The 22,752-nt window shown below is 46.2% G+C and overlaps 1 protein-coding gene across 1 annotated transcript in view; it reads right to left on the bottom strand.

The window, feature by feature from the left end:
* Positions 1–22,752, bottom strand: part of Papss2 (3'-phosphoadenosine 5'-phosphosulfate synthase 2) — a 75,607-nt gene that overhangs the window by 19,072 nt on the left and 33,783 nt on the right. Inside the window, exons 2-8 of the mRNA XM_032891809.1 lie at positions 14,398–14,512; positions 11,070–11,305; positions 9,982–10,120; positions 9,335–9,453; positions 9,076–9,189; positions 6,959–7,070; positions 2,367–2,381 (exon numbers count right to left, since the gene is read on the bottom strand). Coding sequence (XP_032747700.1) covers positions 2,367–2,381; positions 6,959–7,070; positions 9,076–9,189; positions 9,335–9,453; positions 9,982–10,120; positions 11,070–11,305; positions 14,398–14,512 — 850 coding nt within the window. The remainder of the gene's footprint in view (positions 1–2,366; positions 2,382–6,958; positions 7,071–9,075; positions 9,190–9,334; positions 9,454–9,981; positions 10,121–11,069; positions 11,306–14,397; positions 14,513–22,752) is intronic.

Raw genomic sequence — 22,752 nt, 5'->3', positions numbered from 1 at the left:
TTACAGATGGTTGTGAGCCATCATGTGGTTGCTGGGATTTAAACTCAGGACCTCTGGAAGAGCAGTCAGTGCTCTTAACCACTGAGCCATCTCTCCAGCCACCCCCTTTTTATTTTATTTTTTCTTTCTTTTTTCTTTTCTTTTCTTTTCTTTTTTCTCATTTCTTAATGATGCCAGATAGTGTGAAAATTATAAGACGGCCTCCTTTCATCTCCCTTTTGTACGCATGCTCAACGTTCTAACTACTCACAGATAAGAAATAAGGGCCTTGGTCTGATGCATAACACGAAAGGCTCAGCGTGAGATCGGGGTTTGAACGTGAATGGGAGGACCAACGAGGACGCCCTTCAGGGGCAGAGTTTGTGGGTGCGAGAAAACGTAAGTTCATGGATTCCCAAGATGTCAGCTACTTTAGGATGCTTCTGACAGGTAAAGATCCATGTTGTTCTCGAGTGGGACATGAAACTCCTTAGTAGCTAGGAAACCCAGTTGCAGGCAAACCTTGGTCCTCCCCAACTCTCTCAAGTTAGAAAGACCGACTCTGAGCCTGCAGCAGTAAGCAGTGGATGCCTTTACAGATGGCAAATTAGACAGCACACAGGGAGCTTTTGATGCTAAAGTAACTCTGTTTGAAAGATCACTAGAGGCAGAAGCACCCCGCCCCTTTCAGGGAACACCAAACTCAATGTGGGGCTTTCTCGGTAGCAGTGTGTACCTCCCCAGGTTGCTGGGGAAACACGCTGTAAAGTACGTATTAATAAAAGTCTGTGATGCACCACAACTAAGTCTGCTAGGAAAGGGGGAGTTTACAGGGAGCAACACATTCAGGGATGCTCCATCGAAGAGGGCATTGGAACCCATTACAGATGGTTGTGAGCCACCATGTGGTTGCTGGGAATTGAACTCGGATCCTCTGGAAGAGCAGCCGGTGCTCTTAACCTCTGAGCCATCTCTCCAACCCCCAAAACATGCTCTTAACCACTGAATTGCCTACAGTTTCTTCGCTACTAAAAAAAAAACAAACCGTATTTTTTGAATTCTATGTGCATGGGTGTTTTGTCTGCAGTTATGTCTGTATATCATGTATGTGCAGTGTCCATGGAGGCCAGATGAGGGGGTCAGCTTCCCTGGAGCTGGAGTTATAGATGGTTGCGAGCTGCCACGTGGTTGCTAGGAACCAAGCGTCGGTCGTCTGCAAGAGCTACAAGAGCATTTAACCACTGAGCCATCTCTCCAGGCCCTCTCGTTTGTTTGTGTACAGAAACCCTTGCTGTAACTGAGCTATGCCGAGCATCCTTTGTGGCTTCAGACAATCCTTGAGCCTTCGGGCTTTCCCTTCATGAGTCTCAGCTCTGTTGAGAGTTGCCATGATTGACTGCATTGTGCTTTCTCTCAGGATTTTTTTTGGAAGAGTTTTGTTGTTTTAACCATGGGAAGCCCAACAGATAACTTCCTGTCTAACTGAATAATTTTTCTTTTGCTTTAAACAACGGTCAGGCCTTTTCTCTTTAGCATCACAGATCTGCTTACTGGTTTCGTGCTTTTTTTTTTTTTTTTTTTTTTTCCGGAGCTGAGGACCGAACCCAGGGCCTTGTGCTTGCTAGGCAAGCAAATCCCCAACCACTTAGCTAAATCCCCAACCCCCAAACTACTCTTTTATAGACATTTCCTTTCCAAAAAAAAAAAAAAAATAATAAAATTAACCTTCATTGCATAATTTGGCTTTTTAAAGAAAAAAAACGATAAAAATGATCTCTAAGGCAAATGATATGTTTGGAATTTTAACCTCATTCTGGTATAATGTAGAAATTTATAGTCCCGGTAAGTGTGTATTTATTTTTAGACCTGTAACCATCAATTGCGATAGCTTGCAATTAAGTCCATGCATAATCAGACTTGCAAACAAACAAGGAATGACCGTCCACAATCCAACCAGATACATTTACTTGAAATTAAATCTAAAATGGACTTCTTTACTGAGTATAAAGGTCTTCGTAAGTATGACAGAAAATTTTAATTTCAAATTTCTGAAACTAAAAGGGAACCAGAACTCATTAGACAATCTTAAATTCAAAAGAACTCAGGAACAGAGTGTGCAATGGTAACTTAGAAACACGTTTGCTGATGTCAGCCAAACTCAACATTACAAATAATAGTTTCATCTGACCCAGAAATTTCCTGTTTGTACTTGAATAAACAGAACCATGTGGTATGATTTTACTGTAACTGGTTGGATTATGAACCAAGCAATTCCAACTGGTTAATTTGGATTTTTTTAAAAATTATATCCTTAATAATTTTTTCAAAAAATTAATGTGACATATCTAATTACAATAATTTAACCACTTGGAAAGTGAAGTACATACCACGGAGGATCACGCCTAGAGAAATATAAACACAAGAAACATGTTTTCAGCTCTCCACCATCTTGAAGTAACAATGTCAAGGAACAAATCCCTACTATGACACTTCACATATGAAACATGCACATATTTTCAGTTCCTTCTAATGCTATTTTTAAAAACAGGCACAGGACACCAAATATATGCTAATACCACTTTTGTGTAATATTATTCAGTGTACTCTAAAAACATTGTTCAACGGATTATCTGTTTGAAATAATTATAACACACGTTAGTCACGCTTTTAATTTCAGCAATCCTGTTAAATGCTTTCCAAACCAGGTTTTGGGAGAAAGTGTAGACAGAAACAACTGTAGAATGTAGAAGCCCTGAGGTTTAGAGGACCTGACAGCTTGCCCAGGAAAATAAACACAAGTGTTGGGATCATTGCAACCTGTATTTGAATACAAGTTTCAGCTGAGATTTCTGACTTTCGCAACACTTCATACTTTATAAAGACCAAAACATCTTCATTCGGGTTAAATGGGTTAACCTATTTCAAACTCTAGTCATGGGTGCTTAGCAAGCACTGGTGGGACACTCAACAGCTTGTGGGACATTTATGCTGGGGGGGGCCTGTGACAACCCTGAAACTATATTTCCAGTGAGAAAGTAAGAGAAGACATTGATGTGAACATAGAAACCCATAAATACCACAAGCACAGATTCTTTGCAGGGGCTTTGTTCTTATACTGTTATATTTCCCTTTCATTTTTTGTACTAAGTAGACTGAATTATATTTTTAGACCCAGGGTAAAATGTAAACCTTTTAAAAAATTAAAACTAGCAAAATACTTCACAGGAGGCAGAGTGGGAATGGGATCTGTTGCTTGCAGATTGTAAGTAACCAAGAGACTCACAGTTGAAGGTAGAAAGATGTAGCCATGTGGCCGTGTGGCTGTGTGGCTACGGCTACACGAATATTTCAGTGTCGATGATGGTGACTCAGACCTTCATGAACTGTCAAAGATGAAGTCATATCTATATGAATGGTACCATGCCTTCTGAGATATATAGTCTGACGTGTCCCTTTCTGGAGCTTAGGTGTTTCTCAGTTTAAAAGCCATCACACCAGGCATGGGCTTCAAGGAGACCATGGTGTGGGAAGTGTAGTGGGCTCAGGCAGCCTCCCCCAGATGTCACAGCCTGGGGAATTCAGAGTGCATTGGTTTAAAGTGATTGGCATGTGGCAAGAAGACACTTCTGCCATGGGGCCTGTGCAGAGAAGCCGTCCTGCCTGCTCTACAAGCTCACTGTGTTTTCAGGACCTCTTTGTCCACAGAAGCTAGAGGAAGCCTGGTATGCGCATGCTCAGTAAGGAGCTGTGGCTGGCTAATGACCTTCTCTGGGCTGACTCAAGCTGATACGTCATCTCAGGTCTCCCAGCCCTTCTAATGGTCTGCAGCAAGGCTTTGTTTCTGGTAATAGCTAACATGCATGGAACGTTACTATTGCACGGGACATTTTCTTCAACATTCAACATCCCAAGGAGGTGGGTACCATCCTTATTATCATCACCACGCAGATCAGAGGTCTGACGTCAGTGAGTTGACTTATCAGGTAGGTTCACAGCCGATCACTGACAGATACATCCAGAACAGTTTGGCTTCACAGCTCACCCTCTTACCCACTGGTATATTGTACCTCTAGCTAGGCTAAACCAAACTAAGACACGGAGAGTCTAATATCCATGATCTCTTTGTTCAGTACAAAGACTTGAACCTACAGCCTCACCAACGCTAGGCAAGTGCACTACCACAGAGCTATGTCACTGGCCCTGTTTCCCCCTTTTATGTTGAGGTAGGGTCTCACCAACTTGTCAAGGCTGTCTTTAAACGTGTGATCCTTCTCCTCCATCCTCCAAATTGGCTTGAATTATAGGCCTGTGCCCTCTATTATTTTAATTTTTTTAAAAAAATTCTACCTTATGTATACGAATGTTTTGCCTTCAGGTATGTGCACCACATGTGTGCAGTACCCATGAAGGCCAGCAGAGGGTGTCAGAGTCCCTGGAACTGCAGTTAACAGAGGGTTTTGAGCTGCCACGTGGGTGCTAGGAAGTGGGATCTTTGGAAGTCAGTGGTCACAACCACTGGTCTGTTTTAAATCAGTTAATTCACAAAAAACTCTGAGGAGTCTTTGGGAGTCATGCAGATCTTTGAATCTTGGGCTCTGCGAGTGCACTGGGCTGTGGTTGGAGAGCAGTTGCAGAGACTCAGAGGATTTCTTTAAGAATAAAGTGAGTCTCACAGAAGGTCCCAGAAATGGCCTACATGGGGTTATAGAAACTGCACTAACATCCAGCCTTGAACATAGTCTTTACCGTAGCCATGCTGTACCCTTGGGATACAGCGAGCCATGTGGATTTTGAAAGTATTGGTGCAAATAATTAGCGACCTCCCAGGGCGTCCTCATCTGAGGCTGACACAAAGGGAGTGGGCATTTTCCTATTCTCGGACGCTGGTGCTGGGAATGTTAGTGTCCGAATGACTGTTGAGCGCAGAACTCACACAGTCAGTGGCATGTAGCTTTGGACTGGATGTGGTGACACAGGAAACACGCCCCAGGGATTCCTACAAACACTGGGGTTTAGGTTTTGGAAAGAACTGAGACTGAACAAGCAGGGAGGGGCTTGGAGCTTGGTGACTCTAGTAGAGATGGGAAAGCCATCAGGTTAGGGGCCTTAAGGAAAACAGAAAGGGATTGAAGAGGAACCAATATGAGAGAAAGTGGAGAGCTGGCACCCAAACCATCCAGAAGGATGATCCCTATCTGGAATTCTTCATCTTTTGAACTCACAGACTCTGTTAAGGATCTAGCAAAAGCCACCCACCTCAACCCTGGAACATTTCCTCTCATTCCTTCCCCAAACAGAAGGTATAAGAGGCCTCTTTTCTTCCCTACAGTTCAGGATCTCAGGCTAAAGATCCTTTACCTCACTGACCCCAGCAGCCTTATCTGCCATTCAGGCATTTTTTTTCTTTCTGGAACTATTCCTGGGTAAGACACTGTTTGGAATGAATCCTCTTCCCCCGACTTGGTTTCCCTGTGGTCACAGCCTGGATACTCACTCACAGTCAACCTCTCTGACATGGCTGGCCGCTGAGTCCAATATGTCCTTGATGCAGCTGTGTCTAGCATGTGTCAAAAACGAGACACCAAGGTAGATGTCGTATTTCCTTGTTTGGGTATCCTGACCTTAATGCAGCCCATTGGGAAGGGCACCTGGAGAGCAGCCTGGTATGGACGGGGCACCAGACAGGAGTTTCAACTGTGGTTGTGGGGCATCACTTATTGTCTTTAAAACGGAAGCAAGCCATTGATCCTGAGCTCAGTGTCCTCCTCTGAGAAGTGGGTAATTTCTGGGGATTTTATTTTATTTTATTTTTATTTTTTTTTTAAAGATTTACTTATTTATTTATTTATTTATTTATTTATTTATTTATTTATTTATTATAAGTACACTGTAGCTGTCTTCAGACACACCAGAAGAGGGCATAGATCTCACTACAGATGGTTGTGAGCCACCATGTGGTTGCTGGGATTTGAACTCAGGGCCTCTGGAAGAGCAGTCAGTACTCTTAACCGCTGAGCCATCTCTCCAGCCCTTCTGGGGATTTTATAAAAGTCAAATGAAACAGTGTCTGCTACAGCAAGCTAGGCTTATATAAAGTGTGCTTTGGGAATGTTACATAATCTGAGAAACAAAGGCTTCGGTTCTGGGCATGCTTGGTTACAGCAGAGGGATAAAGGTGTGTTCTGGTCTGTCAGAATTCTGCTTCTAGGCCATTCTCTAGGCAGCCGTGTAAGTCCCAGAGTATCTTTCCAAAGCATCTATTTGGTCTTTTCTTGTCTTGCCGGGATTATACACTCAGTGTGATTCTAAAGAACGCCTTCCCCACCTGGCAGCTACTTCCTCACAGTCTTGAAATAGGAAATCCATGTCTGAGGACCTCAGGGGACTCCAGGAAGGAAATTCTTAGAGAACAGCCTGGAATGCTGACTAGGCCTTGCTTCCGGCCTGGGCCAGGTCCGTGTTTTACCAAAGTCATTAGCCTGGGGCCTAGAAGTTACCATCACGTTCCCTTGTCAGGGTTCAGAGGATGAAACCGTCTTCGTCTGTCGTGTGAGGACTCAAGCAGCCACCGAGGAAAGTGGGGACAGGACTGTGACACCATGTCATGGGAGCAAAAGTGGAGGAAGGGAGGTCCTTGTGAATCACTAAACTGTGATGGGATCTAACCTCCTGGATGCCCAAATGGTGCTTCTGAATATTGGACCCAGCAAGGAACATGGGAACTCAGAGTTGTAATGGTTTCTTGGCTTTGTGTACAAGCAAAGCCTTCATTTCTCAGCAGCGTGGATGTAAATGATAAATCCTTTGAGAATGAAAAACAAAAACCCTAAAAGTAGAAGCAGACGTAATAGAAGGGACACACAGTAAACAATTGAAATACTGCTGCACTGGGATCTTCAAGCCAGAGGCTAGTGGTCCTGTCCACACGCAGACTCGTATCTCTCATGGGATAAGCAGTAAGAGACAGCGTGAGACGTACCGTCCAGTAGGGTGTCGAAGTGCAGAGTTTGCAAGTACTCCTTCTCCCTCATAAAGCCTTTGAGCGGAGTGGCCCAGCCTTCGCTCAGAATCTGCACCCACTGCAGATCCAGCTGGAAAACACAGAAAACAAGAGAGTGTGTTCATCACGGCTCTCTCTCAGGCGTCAGGCCCCAGGGTAGGTCTCCATCTCTTTTCCTCCGTTGTCAGGAGGAGGAAGGAAGAACGCCTGTGTTCTAAGTGGTCCCACATGCTCTAGGAACCTCTCATTCAGGGGCTAGCTATGTGTATACAAGGCTAGAGAGCCTATAAGGGAGCAATTATACGACTCCAAATTGAGATTATTTAAATATTTTCAGCTGTATCCGTTTCCACAATGTGCAAGAGAATTAAAAATTTACTTTTTTTTTGTCCCCCTCACAAAATATTGGTTTTATTGTCCTTTTTCATTAGATGCACTGACTGGTCGTTTGACTGACTTGAGCAAGCCATTGACTCTAAGATCAAAAAAGGTCAATGTTACTCTCATGGTATGAAAACCTCTCAGTGGCCGCTAAGAGTCACGGAGGGATGCTCATCTCCTTTCGCTCCCCAGTTGGGAGCAACTTACAAACACTACAAGGCAATGCGTGGTCTGAACACACAGGTACTTTCAGCTGAGAGGATGGTAAGGGCTGTGTTTCATCTTCTTGGCCGCCCTTGAAGCTCTGTTGGTTGTTTGGAAACTCAGCACACAGGTCACTGCTCTGAAACCTGTCCTGTCATCTGTACAGCCTGAAGGACCACTCATTAGGTCTAGACGTTCTCTGCCCCTCAGACCATTCTGTTGCTGGAACTCTCACAGCACTTGCTTTGATGTACTCACTTGTCTGCCCAGAGTATAGGGGAGCTTGGGTTGATTTTACAAAATCAGGGGTCTCCATTTATAAATCATTTGTGAGGTCCTAATTACCGAAAGCAAGTACCCTACTAGCCCGTCTTATTAAATCTCCAAATTTATAATGAATTAAAAAATAGCAAAAGAGACATGATCAAGTCTTCATGCACAGTAAGACTGATCCCTAAAAATGCTATGAGCAAGTCACTATCGAGGGCTGTATCTCACGTCTTCCAGCCAATGAAATCAACGCAACTGGCTGCCTCTGTCTTCCCTCAGGTTGGAGTCTTCCTGATGTGGGTCGGGCGCAATGTGCAAAGGAAGCTTCTTGAAGAACTGCTTGTTTTTGCTCACTTAGAGTCTCCACACTTGGCCTTGGTCTCTCATATGGCTTTGCATCTCACATATGGGTCTCTGAGGACACACATGCTGATGGCGGCTTTATCCAAGAGGATCCGCGTAGAACACCTTGTAGGAGTGAGCTGACCGCAGCTATAAACTTTCTCAGCAGACTTATCTTTGACCTGTTGGTTATTTTATTCTAGCCTGTGGTGGCTGTCATCTTACAGAGGTGATAATCACTTCTAGCCCCAAGCCTTCACAGTAACAGCTTTTCGTCTATAGTAGCATCCAGCCAGGACCCTTCCTGAGGTTTCATGGATGTACACATATCACAGACACACAGCAGAAAAGCTCTTACTGTTTTAGATCAGCATTTTCGCCCCTTGTATTCTTCCCCAATTGCCTAAGAAGCATTCACCTTCTGGACAAACTTTTTCAACCATTGCTGATAAACGATCCCTGGCATCTGCCTCGGTCTCAGCCTGAATGAAGGTGGAGGGGAGCTATGCAAATTGTCCTATGCAAATCCGGTTGCTGCTACTTCCATCAGCTTCCCTACCTAGCCTTTGTGAGATGTTTCCTCAGAGAGGAGGTGAGGGCGTGGGGAAGGTCTTCACCTTTACTCAATATGTCTTATGGTCGAAGGAACTGTAGGGCCTGCGAAACGGCTCAGTGGCTGAAAGAGCTTGCCGCCAAGCCTGATGACTTGAGTTCAATCCCCATACATGGTGAAAGGAAGAAGGAAACTGACTACTACATGGTGTCCTGACCCCACTCATGCAGTATAGTACAACACACACACACACACACACACACACACACACACACACACACACACACACACACACACACTAAAGGTAGTTTCAAAGCCTGAGTCTCTGACCGGTCTGTATTCTTACCTTGGTAATTGGTAGTGACGGGAGAGTCTCTAACTCAGCTCGGATTTGATCAATTTTGTTTTCCGGCACAAAGAGTTCATGGATGCCTTTGATGGTGGTGTGGGGAACAATGCTCTGCAGGGAAATGGAGTTGGCGGTCGTTACAAATGAGATTGGCAAGGGGACAGTTTTAAGAAAGGAACTCAGGCTACCTTTAAACGCACACCGGCGCGAGCGCGCATGCGTACACTGCACACACGAGCGGGAACCACCCTCCTACCTGCTCTTGCAGAAGCTCCACCACCTGCTGCACGCAGTCGCTCACTGAGGACAAGTTGGTCTTCAGCACACACTCTGGAGTCTCGGGTTTCTCATAATCGGAATCGATGCCTGTGAACCCTGCAGAGCATGAGATCGAAATCATATCTGTGCCCACGAAGCCATGAAGATGGCTGTCAGCCAAGCGGGCAGAGCATAGAACGCAAGAATGTGTTAAGCTGACAATGTGATTGATGACTGAAAACGTAAGACTTCCATCCTGGGACCCTTGCTGTGGATAAGAAAGATAGAGCTGTGTTTGCAGTAGGGAAAGACTCATGTTAGTAACGATGTGGCAGAAACCAAGCCTTCTACTGCTGACTAGAATACAAAGGGAAAGGAAGGAAGAGATCCAACGAGACCCATTCCTAAATCTGGTTGCACGTGTGTCTTCTTTCTCTCAATGTCACTCCTTCTGCCTGAGGTGACAACTCTTCAAAGATAATCCCCGCATTTTAGTAAGGCCCTGGCCATTCTGAACACACCAAGCTTTGGAAAGTGTGTGCTTTCTGCAGCCGGGACCCAGAGCGTGTAGCCTCAGACATGTTTCCAAAGACAGAATCAGAAGGCTGGCAGGGTCCGTAACTGTCGAAGGTGAAGGTGCCGTACCTTTAATCTCTCCTGCCCGAGCGCGTTTGTAGAGTCCTTTTACATCTCGGCTTTCACAGATATTTAAAGGTGCATCTACAAAGATCTCAAAGAAGGGGAGTCCTGCTGATTCGTGGATTTTGCGGGCATTCTCACGATCCTGAAAGATTGTGCGTTTAAAAATATAAAAGAGAGTAAGGGGGGAGGGGTATGCCCATAAATCCAGCACCAGGGAAGTAGACGCAGGATCAAAGGATCCAAGGATAGCTTGGAGAAGGGGGTGGGGCACAGGCCCGAGTGAGCCTGAGCACTTGCTCTTTTTTGCATTCAATGCACCTCGAGGCTCTTATCAGACAAAGGTTCCGACACCATGCTCTTGGGTTCTGCAGCCTCCAGAGTCGTGAGCCAAATAAACCCCTAATCTTTATAAATCATCAGGTCTGGTATTTTGTTATAAGGGGAAATGGACTAGGGCAAAATTTCCTAATGAGAGTCTTCATGGCAAAACACAGTGTACTCTCGAAGTTAATACCCTTGGGGTAAAAGGAGCTATGTGCTTGGCAGAGTCCTTTCAGCAAGCCCAAGGATGTTCCTCTCATAAGCACACTGCCTGAAGACCTTCTAGAGAGAGCTACAGAACACAACTCCCCCTTAGCAAGAGCTGAGCTCTTAACACAGGAAGACTTTGCTAGAAACGTCCTGCTTTAGACCAAAGCAGGGATACTCCGGTCAGCGCTGTCCCCTCTAAGCCCACAGAAACCAGTGTTGTGCACTGGACTGCTCTGTTTGGGCCAGCTAAACATTCCTGTTCAGACAAGTGAAATTACAGGCCGTGGAGGTCTTGCTCAACTCTTTCAACTCTGACCACATGGCCTTGGTGACTGTCACCCATAACAGCTTCATGTCAACTGGGGCACTGGCTTCTGGCACTGAGGCAACTCTTTTTACATAGCCAATAGAGGAAATGAGAGGACCCCGTGAGGAGAGGGGAGAATGGATGGGAAAGTGAAAGTCTAGTGGCTCTCAATCTCCCCTGCTCCACTGGCTGAGGGCCACAGCCCAGGGAGGACATGAGCCTGTGAGCTCCTGCCCTGAGCCAAATCTTTTACCTTTGCAAATGGAGAAATAAAACTGGTAATGCACACCAGGCCAGCATCAGCAAATAGCTTGGCCACCTCTGCAATTCGACGGATATTCTCTTCTCGGTCCCCGGCAGAGAACCCCAGGTTCTTGTTAAGGCCATGACGGACGTTGTCTCCATCCAGGGAGTAACACGGGATGGCATGAGACACAAGGTACTCCTCCAAAGCGAAGCTTATGGTTGTTTTTCCAGCGCCGGAGAGACCTGTTGAGAACAGGCAAGTCAGACTTAGGATTAAAAAGTGACCAACTCAGAAACAGCGGTGCATGTCTGCAAGCCAGTGCTGGCGAGGTGGGGACAGCACGATCAGGAGTCCGGGGCTGGTCTCTCAAGAAACCAAAGTTCTGGGCTGGAGAGATGGCTCAGCGGTTAAGAGGGTTAAGAGCACTGACTGCTCTCCCTGAGGTCCCGAGTTCAATTCCCAGCAACAACATGGTGGCTCACAACCATCTGTAATGGGATCTGATGCCCTCTTCTGGTGTGTCTGAAGAGAGTGACAGTGAACTCACAGGCAAAAAAAAAAGCAATAAAATAAATCTTAAAAAAACCCAAAAAACCAAAGTCCTCAAAAGATGAAAAATGGTGAGGTAACCAGACACCTTTATATATAGCTGAGCTCTTATGAGAATATTGTAGGCTTAAATGAAGACCATTAAAATCTAAAGGGAGTACAAAGCCTGAGGACTTGCATTTGTTTTATAGTTTGAAAGGTTTTTGTGAGCAACTGGGGTTTGTAAATAGGGAGACCTGGGGTCGTAGACCATGTGCTGTTTTGCCCGCAAACATCTTAAAGATTAGAAAGTTGTTTATACAAATGAGACGCTGACTGCTTTTGAGAAATTAAAGCTGCGGTGACAGCCGACCTCTTCTGGTAGCAGAGGAAGAGACATTGTCCCTAGGTTTTTGGTCTCATCCCCCCCATCTTTATTAACTTGAGTATTTATTTACATTTCAATTGTTATTCCCTTTCCCAGTTTCCGGATCAACATCCCCTAACCCCTCCCCCTCCCTTCTTTATGGGTGTTCCCTCCCATCCCTCCCCCATTACTGCCCTCCCCCAACAATCCCATTCACTGGGGGTTCAGTCTTGGCAGGACCAAGGGCTTCCCCTTCCACTGGTGCTCTTACTAGGATATTCATTGCTACCTATGAGGTCAGAGTCCAGGGTCAGTCCATGTATAGTCTTTGGGTAGTGGCTTAGTCCCTGGAAACTCTGGTTGTTGGCATTGTTGTACATATGGGGTCTCGAGCCCCTTCAAGCTCTTCCAGTCCTTTCTCTGATTCCTTCAATGGGGGTCCCTTTCTCAGTTCAGTTTTGGTTTCATTTTTAAACTCACACTCTTGACTCTGACACGGAAGGTTCTGGAAATCTTTACCAAATCACCACAGTTTCTTTTGAACCCAGGAACAGAGCTCAACTCAGAATTCCTCTTAGAATTTATGTCAGCTTTTAGGCAATGAAAAATAGGAACCTTGACTCTCTGGGGTGAACTCTCGCCTCAGAATAATGAAATTACATTTCCTTCCATTTGCCTCAGCTGTTGGAGAACAAAGGCCTCGCCTCAATCCCCGTGGAGCTGGGTGTTGGCTATCCTGTGGGACAAGCCGGGGTAGTGTGGTCTTAGCAGGGGCCAAGCCCTGGGCTGAGTGTATTGATGCTATATTTCATTACCTCTGTCTACAACGCCCAGCAGTCAGCGTCCAATATGCACGAGCACTTTATAAACCAGGGTATTGGGCTCAGGGAGTTAGACGACTTTCGCAAAGCCACCTACTGATGGGGGTGGACTGGGTTCTCAAATCTGAGCCTCTGGAGTAATGGATTTCTTTTGGTCTACATGGCTGATATCAAACCTCTGAACCACAAGCAGAAAAGTAAATTTGGGAAAGACGAAGAGAAGAAAAGTCGGAGGAAATAAACCCTTTACACTTCCCCCATCTCCAACCTACCAGGCATTCCTTTTTCCAAAGAGTGGACATAGAGAACATGAACTTTATGTGAGTGTCTCAACCCCAGAGTGACCTTCCCCCAATAAAGAGCTGGGGAAGGCAAGCAGGAGCCTGGGGAATCCAGATGTGTCTGCTACTAAAACCCCCATCTCACAGAGAGAGCCAGGGAACACTGCGGGCGTCCCAACAGGCAAGTCTGTCATATTGGCACTTGGGGCTCTGTGTGCATTGTCTGGCCTCTTGTTAGAGGATAAAGTTGTTTTGATGCAAATCCCAGCTGTGAATAAAACCAGGAAACCACCAGCACCAGGAAAAATCAAGAATAGCAACAGAAAACAAACAAACCAACCAACCCAGGTGTGTACCACGGCCCTAGAGTCCCAGCACTGGAAGGCGTAAGCAGCAGGATCATGAGTTCTGGGCCAACCTGGGCTGCAGAAACAGTGCAACTGGACAACTAGGAAACAAGCAGGAGGAACTGCAGGCAAGTCCCCCAGTGCCACATTCTTCCTAGCTGCACTCAGGTTAGACCTTTGCTGAGTGAGCAGAAAATAGCACGTATGCCTCTCTCAGGCCCAGTAAGCAGAAAGTCCTGTCTACAAAGCGAACCTGGGCTTCCCTTTTTTTTATCAACTGCATCTATCAGGTTAGGGCTCTGACCTGGGCTATCAGGGACCTTAGCGTAACTGCAAGTTCATGGCTAATCTCCAGCTTTGGAACTCCTGGGTCCAAAAGAACAGGAAAGGGAACATTCACTGTGTCATCTCAGAGATAGAAAGTTGTTTCTACAGGCAAAAGACAACCCTTGGCCAAGATGAGATTTCTAGCAATCTTTCTCACACAGATTCTTAACTTTCCTAGTGGAATAGGCCTCCAGAACATCAAAACATCAGAGAGCCAGCTCTAAACATCCACAGCCCGACAGGCTGCCAAATATTCCCTGCCCAATTAGCAAAAGCCCCTTTGTCGTGGCAGGAAATTCATTTAGTGGTGAACAGGAGAAGCTCCTTGGAGTTGAAAGGTTTCACAATCTGCTTGTCTCATTTTGTGCTGCCAAAGAAGGGTAACCGACGGCTAGTGGCCTCTCTCAGCCTGTCAGACGCTGGTTCTCACCGGTTACAGAGTGATGACCAACAGGCGGGTGTCTACATGGCTCGCCACTCCACTCTTTCAACCGTTCAAATAAACACTGAGTTCCTTGAAGTAATGTCACATATCAGGTTTCTATTTTAAAAAAGGTTCCTTGAAAAATTTGTCTCTGTGTGCACGTGTGTGCATGTGTGTGTGTGCATGTGTGTGTGTGTGTGTGTGTGTGTGTGTGTGTGTGTGTGTGTGTATGTTTATACCTGTTAGCCACACGGTACATCCTCGGAATCCTCCCCTGGTTCCAACCACCTGTCCTCTCTTGTTCCTGCTCACATGATGGGCCTGGTAGACCACATTGGTGGATTTTTGCTGGTCCTACAAAACAAGGTAAAATCGAGCATAATATTTGATTAATAAAATGTGTATTCATTACATGGAGCATATACACTCATTTTAACTTTAAATCGCAGAGTTGCAGTATACAACAGTGCCTATAAAATGTTTTTGGAAAAGTCCTACCCTCCTCTCCCGGTATTTGATCTTTCTTTATCCCTCTCATTTATCTACACGTGAGCCAGGAGAGTTTTTGTTTCCCCAATGTAATTAATATAGAATTATATTGTATGCATTAACCCATACAACACAATCTGCTACATATGTAATAGAATTATGGCTCTGGCCTTCCTTAACTACATCTCCTTTTCTAGAACAGGAAAACAGAGCACCAGCTATTAGTTTTACTAGTTTAGAGACAAACCCTGTCTCCAAACCTCCATGCCCCTTTCTGACTCTTCAAATTGGACTATTTAGATGCTGTCATAGCTCTGATTCCGTGGCAGTTAAAATTGCATACCTTCTATAGGAGGCGGAGGGAAATGTCTGCTTCTATAAATGCATGTTCTCCTCATAGTCTGTGGCCTTAAACACAGAACAACCTAATACCCCTGCAGCAAGGGGAATGAATTACAGTGGGGCCGGTTGACCCATCCTGTCCCCGTGAAGCCAGTTGGCATGGTAAATGCTTAAATAAAGTCAAAACAAGGCGTAGTAACTCACACCTGTGATTCCAGCACTTTGGAGGCTGAGGCAGGAGGGTTTCCTGGAATTTAAGGGCAGCCTGGGCTTATAATGACTTTTCAGATCATCCTGTGCTATAGTGTATAATGTCTCACAAAGATACAAAAGCAAACCAATAAGACTCCTCCCTTCTCAGCCATGGGTAAGAGTTTGGTCTCTAAGCACACTGACCACTGCCTCAATAGAATTCGACTTTGTGTTTTTTCTACTTTCCCAAGGCCAGCAGGTGAACACTGTAACATTTCAAGACCCCAACGGAAATGAAAATGTACCAATTCACACCTCATACATCTGCATGTGTGTTATAACAGCAGCCTAGCCTGGTAATAGCCTATCAGATCTTTGCCACAAATTCTGATCAATCAACAGGTACAATGTTTGATGAATAATAAAAGGAACAGTGATCCAGCACAGTTTGGGATGGACGTTGATAAAATATAACCTAGTAAATCAACAGACTTTGGACTACCCATATATGCCTGTAATGTAGTCATTTCTGAACTGTAAAAATCTATTCTCTTGGTGTCTGTGTCTCCCTATCTCTGTCTCTTTGTGTGTGTGTGTGTGTGTGTGTGTGTGTGTGTGTGTGTGTGAGTGTATGTATGGGTGAAGGACAGAGATCTATGTTGAGTGTGTTCCTATATTACCTTTTGCCTTATCCTGTACCTGTCCTCCCAGTCCTCCTGCACCTGTCCTCCCAGCCCTCCCACACCTGTCCTCCCAGTCCTCCCACACCTGTCCTCCCAGTCCTCCCACACCTGTCCTCCCAGCCCTCCCACACCTGTCCTCCCAGTCCTCCCACACCTGTCCTCCCAGTCCTCCTGCACCTGTCCTCCCAGTCCTCCTGCACCTGTCCTCCCAGCCCTCCCACACCTGTCCTCCCAGCCCTCCCACACCTGTCCTCCCAGCCCTCCCACACCTGTCCTCCCAGTCCTCCCACACCTGTCCTCCCAGTCCTCCTGCACCTGTCCTCTCAGTCCTCCTGCACCTGTCCTCTCAGTCCTCCTGTACCTGTCCTCCCAGTCATCCTGCACCTGTCCTCCCAGCCCTTCCACACCTGTCCTCCCAGCCCTCCCACACCTGTCCTCCCAGCCCTCCCAAACCCGTCCTTCTAGTCCTCCCACACCTGTCCTCCCAGTCCTCCCGCACCTGTCCTCCCAGCCCTCCCACACCTGTCCTCCCAGCCCTCCCACACCTGTCCTCCCAGCCCTCCCAAACCCGTCCTTCTAGTCCTCCCACACCTGTCCTCCCAGCCCTCCCACACCTGTCCTCCCAGTCCTCCTATACCTGTCCTCCCAGTCCTCCTGTACCTGTCCTCCCAGTCCTCCTGTACCTGTCCTCCCAGTCCTCCTGTACTGTTCTCTCAGTCCTCCTGTACCTGTTCTTCCAGTCCTCCTGTACCTGTCCTCCTAGTCCTCCTGTACTGTTCTCCCAGTCCTCCTGTACCTGTTCTTCCAGTCCTCCAGCACCTGTCTTCCCAGTCCTCCTGCACCTGTCCTCCCACACCTCCAGCATCTGTCCTCCCAGTCCTCCTGCACCTCATTCTTTCTGCTTCCCCTTTGGCAATGTCCTCTGAGCCTTGGCAAGGGATACCCAGTTTTTCAGTGTTGGCACTGGGGATCCAAATTTTGTTCCTCAAGTTTGCATGCCAAGCACTTTGCCCATGAGCCACTCTCCCAGCCCCTCTATGAGCTGAACATATATTTAGAGTGGAGAAAGCACCAAAGTTTTTGAGGAAGGCCCAGAGGATCCTAGAAAACTCTGGATGACTCGGGGGCAGCATTTATATGCAGAGCAAATCAAGTCGCCTCTTTTCTGCGTCTCCCTTTTGTAAAATTAATGATTTTTAATATAAGTTTAAATAGTAAATTAATCCATCAACTGTTATTTCTTTACCTTTGCAAGTAACCCCGCAGAGGAACAAAGGTTTATTCCAAGCTGCACTCCAATACTGGGCAATTAAATGACTGATGATAACCCCTAAACTAATCCAGCTACCTCCCACACCATCCCATGATATTTGCATGTTATTATTGATCTGGCTCTTAGGCCTTCAGATTTTTTTCTCATGGTGTCTTTTTGGACCCTCTCCTCGGGCCAATCTCTTCATTCTCCTGACAGACCTGAAATTCTCTCTGTCTCTCTCTCTGTCTCTGTCTCTGTCTCTGTCTCTGTCTCTGTCTCTCTCTCTCTCTCTGTCTGTGTGTGTGTGTGTGTGTGTGTGTGTGTGTGTGTGTGTGTGTACCTTCCCCCTGGCTGGCAGAAGCTTCCGTCCTATTCTGTCTTCTGCACAGCCTCGGGTATTCAGCATTTATTGACAAGGCAGAGAATGAACGGTAACAATTGTTTACACAAACCTGAGCCAGGAGATTCTTGATATAAGCATCATGGTGTTGTGTTAGATAGAAACAAAATACGAGGGAAGAGAAATCAGCATTTGAAAAACACAAGGATAACCTTCATACAGTACACACAAACATCATGCCTACACCCCTTAGAAACTGAAGATCCAAAGGGGGCTACAGGTAGAGCTGTCTCAGGGTTGACATGGGATAATGAAGTGATTGTGTTCTGTCCATACCAAACATGGGTGCTATTGGCTAGGATTCAGTGCAGACCCCAGCACAGGAGGCTGCAGACATTGGATAGTAACCATTCCCGTCAAAAGCTAGAGAGAAGGAGGAGCTTCCTCAACACCCTTGAGCGATGGCAATGGGGCACCCACTGGGAGCAGGCCTGCCAGTGTGGCAGAGCCCACGTCTGTGAGCGGTTGGCAGGAACGAGCAAAGCCGTGGTGTCTGAGGTGGGCAAAAGGGAAGGAGGCCCCAAGACCCAGAGTGAGAGAGGGGGTATCAGCCAGGTTAGCTACCGAATCCTCTAAAGTGGATATCCTAATGCCCCATCAGACAAATCTAGTCAGAACTTGGCAGGGGTAGATACAGTTCCAGTCCACTATGGGCTGGACAGGGTTACACGAGAGGGAGCGCCAGTCATTCTGTAAGTCAAAGACAGCGTTCACATCTCCTTGCCCCATCTTTGCTATGTCACTAAACTGAGATCACCATGTCTAAATGATCAGGACTGGAAGGCTGTTCACGAGCTCCTTCATTGACTCTTTTGGTTCCTGCTCTGTGCTAAGACAAATCCTAGGCACTAAGCTAGCAGAATCCTTGACATTAATTTGGGTAGAAAAAAATTGAAGTATCTGTACTTCCCTAACGAGAGAAGGGCACACTGGAAATGATTGAATAATAATAATAATAATAATAATAATAATAATAATAATAAAAACAACAACAACAACAAATACCTCTGACAAAAACTCAGGTCAAAGGGCAGAAGGGTTAAAAAGCAGAACACTCTTCAGATCCAAAATGAATAGATGGCTGATGTGTTCAACATGAATGGAATGAATGATCTTAGGCGCCATTCATATATTCTTATAGGAAACGACATCTGTGTGATTCCCTTAATAGGAAGTCACGAGAGAGGGAAAACAAGTCAGCCATGCTGCCCGTGGTGACTATGATACTTCTGTATTGATAGAGGCCAGGTAGGTCTTTATGTTTTCTCCATTGAAGGCAGGCTTAGGGTGTGCATTTCATGATACGTAAAATGTACTTCCTAAAAAGTATGTAAGATTTCAGACAGAGGAACCCCTTCCTGGGTGCTAATGTGTCTATGGAAGAGGACTTAGCTTCTAACCACAGGACATTAGACTACAGTCCAACGCCCCACTCCCACCCCCCACCCTCACCCCCACCCCCGCCCCAGTTTGCTTTGTCTCTTTCTGGATATTTTTTCTCGGCACTTAGGCAGAAATGCAGAATCAGCTCGAGTTCTGTTAATCTTCTGTAGGTGCTCTGACACGATACCAATGCCGTCTCCAGAAGCTTTTCATTTAAAACCAGCTAGTTACTCATTTACTGCGTTTGCTCATTTATATAATTAACAGTGGCGAAGCTTGAGCCAAGGGCCTCACACATGCTGGGTAAGTCCCTCCAATTCAGCTGATATTGCTGAAGGTGGCTTTGAAGCTTGCTGTGCAGTCCAGTGTGGCTTACAACTTGCTATTCCCCCACAAGTAGCTGGAATTACAGACATGCGCCACCAGCACATACCTGGCTTTTCAAAAGGAGAATTAAAAACATTCTCCTTTATGTGTATGTGTGCACACTTGCCTGTATTGGCACCACATGCATGTAGTACCTTGGAAGGCCAGAAGAGGGCGCGAGATCCCTGGAACTGAAATTAAAGGTTGCGAGCCCTTTAATTTATGTAGGCGTTGGTTGGCAACTGGACCCAGAGTCTCTCTGCAAGAGCAGCCAGTGCTCTTAACCACAGAGCCATCTCTCAGCTCCTACAGCTGTGTTTTAATTGTGAGTTTTATACATTTTTTCACTATAGCAAAGTTTAAGCAAAACTTCATGTGGCCAGGCACTGAGCTCTTTAGGTTCAGTAGAACATTTTGCTTATTTCAAAATCAATCTTGGTGTTTTACAAAGGCAAATACATAAGATAGAATGGATTTTTGGGTGATATTTGAACTGCAGAGGAGTGGGGTAACTAAGGGGGCTCCTTCCTCACTGGAAGCCTTGTAGTTCTGTGAAGAGCATGTGGTGTTCCAAGCTTTGGAGAGAAAATCTCTGGCCGGAAAAGGAACACACACACACACAGACAAACACACACACCACCCCCACACACAAGGACACCCACACACACACACCCACACACACACACACACACACACACACACACACACACACACACACACACACACACACACACACACACACAGCACACACACAGACACACACATACACACACACACAGACACACACACAGACACACACACTCACACACACAGACACACACACACACACACACACACACACACACACACACACACACACACACACACACACACACACACACACACACACACACACACACACACACACACACACACACACACACACACACACACACACACACACACACACACACACACACACACACACACACACACACACACACACACACACACACAAACACACACACACACACACACACACAAACACACACAGACACACACACAAACACATAAACACACACACACACACACACACACACACACACACACACACACACACACACACACACACACACACATACACATATACACACACACACACACATATACACACATATACACACTCACACACACATACACGCACACACACAGACACACAAACACACACACATACACTCACACACACAGACACACACACACACACACACACAGACACACACACAAACACATAAACATACACACATACACTCACACACACAGACACACACATACAGAGACACACAGACACAGACACACACACAGACACAGACACACACAGATGCACACACGGACATACACATAGACAAAGACACACACAGAGACACATACACAGACACACACGCAGAGAGACACAGACACACACACACAGAGACACAGACACAGACTACACACACACACACACACATACACACACATACACACACACACACACACATACACACACACATGAAGGGCGCCCCTATTTGCCTCCTTGTGTGTACAGGGAACACAGTCTTGCCCTCGGTGCCTGTCTAACACTGTCACCTAGCTGGTGACATACTTTTATATTGGTTCTCAAAGAAAACTCTTTCAAAAGAAAAGTCCCAGCCAAGAAAATTTCCTTTCAATAAGCAAAAAAAGTTGGAACTAGAGTCAAGCAAACCTGGATTGGAAGGTGGCTTCAGAGTCTCCTTGTGCTGTGACCCTAGGCGAGTTATTAGCTACCCCGAACTTCCATCCACTTCCCTTCATAATGAGACGCTCCCCTCCTGTGGCTGATACTCAGACATGGGGTAGGCTGTTGAATTTAGTGAGAACCATGTGGAGATGTGATGATAGTCTAATTCACCCAGATTTAAGAGATTCTGGGGATGTGAGTTCTCTCTGGGGCAGATCTGGGACAGTAGGACTCTTGGTCACATCAGACAGGAGACAAGACCACATCTTATATGGAATCAAGAATTTCACACAGACGACCAGGTCTGATTACAAAAGCTCACCCAGGAAGCACTCCAAGCTGACCCGCCCCAGTTTAAAGGCACCTTGTTTTGCCCAATGTACTGCCCTTGTTTGGGTGCTCTCGGAGTGGTACTTTGTTACCGGAAGAGGAGGAGGAGGCCTTTGCCCAAGGTCAACTTCATGAACTCCTCAGAGTTCAGGTCACATCACATAACCTAGGCGTCCTGTCCCTCTACGTACACTCCCCGTCCTCCCATTGGCGGTGCTAAAAAAGGAGAGCAGAGAAACTTCTGAACTTTGGGTGAGGAGCCTTCGATCAAGGCAGAGACCAAAAGAGAGTAACCTGGGGGAAAGACTTCAGCATACTCGTGGTGGAGTGTGGCAGTCCCAGAGCCAAGCTGGCGTCACACGTCCCTCACAAAGGGGAGGTTGCCCGTGGGATGAGCCATCCAGAAACTGCGGTGGTAAGTTTCCTAATGTATAAGCAGCGAGCGAGTGCATCCGACTTCTCCCTTCACCCCAGCTCACCCTGCACAGTGCAAACGAACCCCACAGCATCCCTGGAAAACCACCCACTGGCTTTTGAACTTGACCGGCACAGGTGTTTCACCACACTCTTGTTGCTCTCCTGCTGGAACATGTTCCTGAGAACATGGAAGCGTCCTTCTGACGCTTTTCTCTGCTACGACCCTGGCTTTAAAGAATCGCTACAATCACAAAGCAGGAAATGTGGTTCTTGTTCCAAACTATTTATTCGTAGCAACGTCATTTAAATCAGAAAATTAGAAACCACAAATTGGCTTGTGAATTAACCCGATGACCGCACCCCCTGCGTGACGTCAGTGCGTTTCCACCCATACCTGTGTCAAATGGGAAAGGGTTTGTCCCTGAAGGCAAAGGGAGGTGCTGGATCCCTCTGGAGCTGGAGTTACAGGAGATTGTAAGCACCTGCTGTGGGTGCTAGAAACTGATTTTGAGTCCTCTGAAGGAGCAGCAAGGGCTCTTAACCACTGAGCCATCTCCCCGGCTCCTTTAAGCTCACATTTTAAACATATGTATACGGCTACAGAGAAGTCTGGAAACTCAACAACAAAATGCTAGTAGGAATCATCTCGGTGTTTAGGAAGTCAGGCAATTGTCTTCTCTCTTATTTCTATACTCTGATTTTTCAGCATTAAATGTGGAAGTAATATGTTTTTTTAAATCTAAAGATTTTTGTGACTAGAGAGTATGAAGCTTTCCAGGATTCCCGATATACAGGGAAAAGCAAGGTCTGAGGTAAATTTCAACCAATAGAACAATAGCCAACAAAGCAATCGCTAAGCACACCCACAGCTGATAACCCTGACACTAACCCTGACACTAGAGGAGCCATTTCCCTGAGCTCGGAATCCCTCACGGGGTGAAGTGCTGGTTGCCTTTAACCAGGCACATCTAGTCTTTGTTTCCTTAAGAGAAAAGGGAATGT

Source organism: Rattus rattus, chromosome 2, assembly GCF_011064425.1.
Source record: "Rattus rattus isolate New Zealand chromosome 2, Rrattus_CSIRO_v1, whole genome shotgun sequence".
NCBI classification, from domain to species: domain Eukaryota; kingdom Metazoa; phylum Chordata; class Mammalia; order Rodentia; family Muridae; genus Rattus; species Rattus rattus.
This window is presented reverse-complemented; position numbering and strand designations above follow the sequence as displayed.